This window comes from Triticum dicoccoides, chromosome 5B (genome assembly GCF_002162155.2).
Source record: "Triticum dicoccoides isolate Atlit2015 ecotype Zavitan chromosome 5B, WEW_v2.0, whole genome shotgun sequence".
NCBI classification, from domain to species: Eukaryota; Viridiplantae; Streptophyta; class Magnoliopsida; order Poales; family Poaceae; genus Triticum; species Triticum dicoccoides.
Window position 1 is genome coordinate 16,549,658 of NC_041389.1, and position 2,844 is coordinate 16,552,501.

At 47.9% G+C, this 2,844-nt stretch overlaps 1 protein-coding gene across 1 annotated transcript; it reads right to left on the reverse strand.

The window, feature by feature from the left end:
• Positions 1-396: 396 nt before the first annotated feature.
• On the reverse strand, positions 397-1,304 carry LOC119307086 (alpha-amylase/trypsin inhibitor-like). Its single transcript, XM_037583181.1, has one exon. It carries the CDS (start codon positions 1,246-1,248, stop codon positions 571-573), a length of 678 nt encoding a protein of 225 aa, XP_037439078.1. The 5' UTR covers positions 1,249-1,304; the 3' UTR covers positions 397-570.
• Between the last annotated feature and the right edge of the window lie 1,540 nt (positions 1,305-2,844).

A 2,844-nucleotide genomic window follows, 5' to 3' on the forward strand; every position in this document is an offset into this window, starting at 1 on the left:
TCGACAATGGGATAGGAGAAATCCCAACTTCAAGCAACAATTAATTGTATGCATATTGAATTTCAAACACTTATTTTTTACAAACTTGTCAAATCCAGCCAACTCAAAAGCCGAACAAATGAAGGTTCAAATGAGACCTTTATATCCCTGATTTCGCACATGACGATCCTCGATCCCACCCTCCTAATCTCATTACCATTCTGCATGCTTACCAATGTTCGCCGCATCTCATAATGGAAAATATAAAATCCGCTCAACAAAGATTGAGAAGACGATTGTTAGAGTAGTAAGTTGCTATTAGGGAGAGGTGACGACAAGAGGTTCATCAGTCAACATTCAATTACCGGAAAAAAAATTGAATTGGTTTTCAGCACCCACAAAAAACACCACGAGAGATACTTATATCATTCAACCATTTATTTATTATTAGTCGACATACAGGCACTAGTCATGCATGCATATGTGACATGGCACATACAAATGATGTTCATCAGTAGACTAAGAGTGCTCCTTATTCCTTATTGATCCCAGTAATTATACTTTTGATCCTTCCTGGCGCATGCACCTAATCTAGGGGCAGAGGACGATCTGGTAGTTGGTTCCAGCGGGGCAGGTGAAGGTGCTGGTCTGGTCGTCCTTGGCGTAGCTGTACGCGTCGGGGCACTTGCCCTTGAAGAACTTCGAGTAGTTGGTCGGCGGGCAGTTGTGCTCGAACTGGCCCCGGCAGCAGTAGGTGTCGCCGCCGAACTTGCCGCACGCGCTCGCGCACCCTCCCGGCACCTGCAGCTCCTTGAGGCACTCCTTGGTGATGTCGGTGCTGCAGCGCGCAGCGCGGCACGAACCGCCGACGGGCTCGAAGCTCATGGGCACGTTGAACCCGTCGATGACGGACAGGTCGAAGAAGTCCTTGTTTCCGCCCTGGCCAAGGGTGTACTCGGCCAGCGTGGTGGGCTGCTGGCCGGACACCCTGCAGGCCAGCGCGCCGCCGCAGTCGCCAGTGATGCACCGGCCGCGGCCGCTGCCGTCGAAGGTGCACCCGGTGCGCGGCCACACCCTGGCGCCCGCGGTGCCGGCTGGCATGTTGAGCTGCCACGACTTGCCCGGGTCGAGACGCGCGCCGCCGCCTGGGAGTGCGCCCGGCCACACCGTGTAGGAGCACCGGTTCACCACGGTGATGGTGGCCGCATCTGCTGCGACGGCGGTGGCGAGGACGAGGGCGATGAGGTGGAGGACGCGAGTGGGCGCCATGGATGATTGCCGCTCTTGTTGTTCTCGAGAGTATGACTTGTGACGGTGGTGAATGGTGGCCTGCTCCTCTCGCCTGCGGTGGAGGTATTTATAGCCGCAATGCTGCCTGTTGCTAGTAGTATAAAGTTAGGTTGCATGCGTGTCGTGCTCAGTCCAAAGCTGCTAGCTGGCTCGACGTTTTCCACGGTCGCGTTTGGCAGCATGCAATATGCATGTATGGTTCTAGTAGAATCCAAATTGTGCCACCTCATGTATGCTTGCAGCAGTGTACAATGCACCACATGTGGGTCAAATGTTTGAACGATATATCACTTCTTACTAATAGAGGCCTAATGAACGGACGATCAAAATGAAGACTTATGTGCCAAGTGTTTTTGGCCGTCGGATCGGCATCGGTCCCAGGTGATGTCATCTCTTATGCTCCATAATTACTTGGGGCGTGTTTGGTTATCTGCACTGTTTTTAGAGGTTGCATGATAAAACGGACCAGACTGAGCGGAGCGAGATTTAGAAAATACATGGCAAAATATGGCGTTTGCATGTTGTTTGGTTATAGGGTCTCTGCATTGTGAAAGCAATTTTCACTGATGTTTGGTTGCATGTATGCATGGCGATTAGGAGTTAACAACTACACTTGAACAGAGAGGTTACACTAGCATTCGCAAAAAAAAGAGGTTACACTAGAACGCACGCTTGACAGCACACGCACATTTACATGAATAACACACGCATACGTGTCAGCACACTCACACGTTTGCAAAGAACAACACACGCACACGCTCGCAATGAACAACACACAACGTGACAACACTCTCATAAGTTCGAAGCAAAGTTGTACAGTACACTGGGGAGATTAGAATGAACTAGTGAGATGTATACGTCTTCGCCTACGACCGTTGAAATAAAATACATATAACACGAAAGTCGAGTGTAACAGAGAGGTGAAGCTACTCGTCAAGGGAAAACTCAAATGGTGAACTGTGCGTGATGAATTTATCGAAATTTAGCTTCAAGCATAAAGACAAAATTGAACATCTACGGTCAATGAAACAAACAAAGCAATCACCTAAATGGAACCACAATGTCGTTTTGCATCTTTTTCATGTACAACCTATCTCGAATCAAGGAACGGTTGTGTACATTAGAAGAGACTAGTGAGCCTGATTAGAGGTGAAAGAGATTAGGAGGGTGACATGCACATTAAAACACACATGTAAATCTACTCATCAATGATTTGTGAAATAGAAAACTCACAACAAGAAAGTCGTGTCAGACAGCGAGGTGAAGCTGCTCGTTAAAGGAAACTTCAAGCGGTCGACCGTTTGGCATGAATTTATTCAAATTCTTCCAAAAAAGATCCAAATATGAATAATATTCAGCCTATACAGTGAATGAAATAACGATCTAATCATCTTAATGGAATCAAAATATCGAGGTACATCTCTTCCGTGTATAGCTTATCTCGAATTAAAGCACGGTTGTGCAGAAAAGAAGAGACTAAGTGAAGGAGATTAAGAAGGTGATTACCACAAACCATGTACAGACATGTAATGACAGAGCCACCCACGCGCGCACCAGAGCTTCGCTCAGGCCTTG

What these genes read in the sequence shown, in the direction of transcription:
- LOC119307086 (XM_037583181.1), bottom strand. Translation starts at nt 1,248, where the DNA reads ATGGCGCCCACTCGCGTCCTCCACCTCATCGCCCTCGTCCTCGCCACC.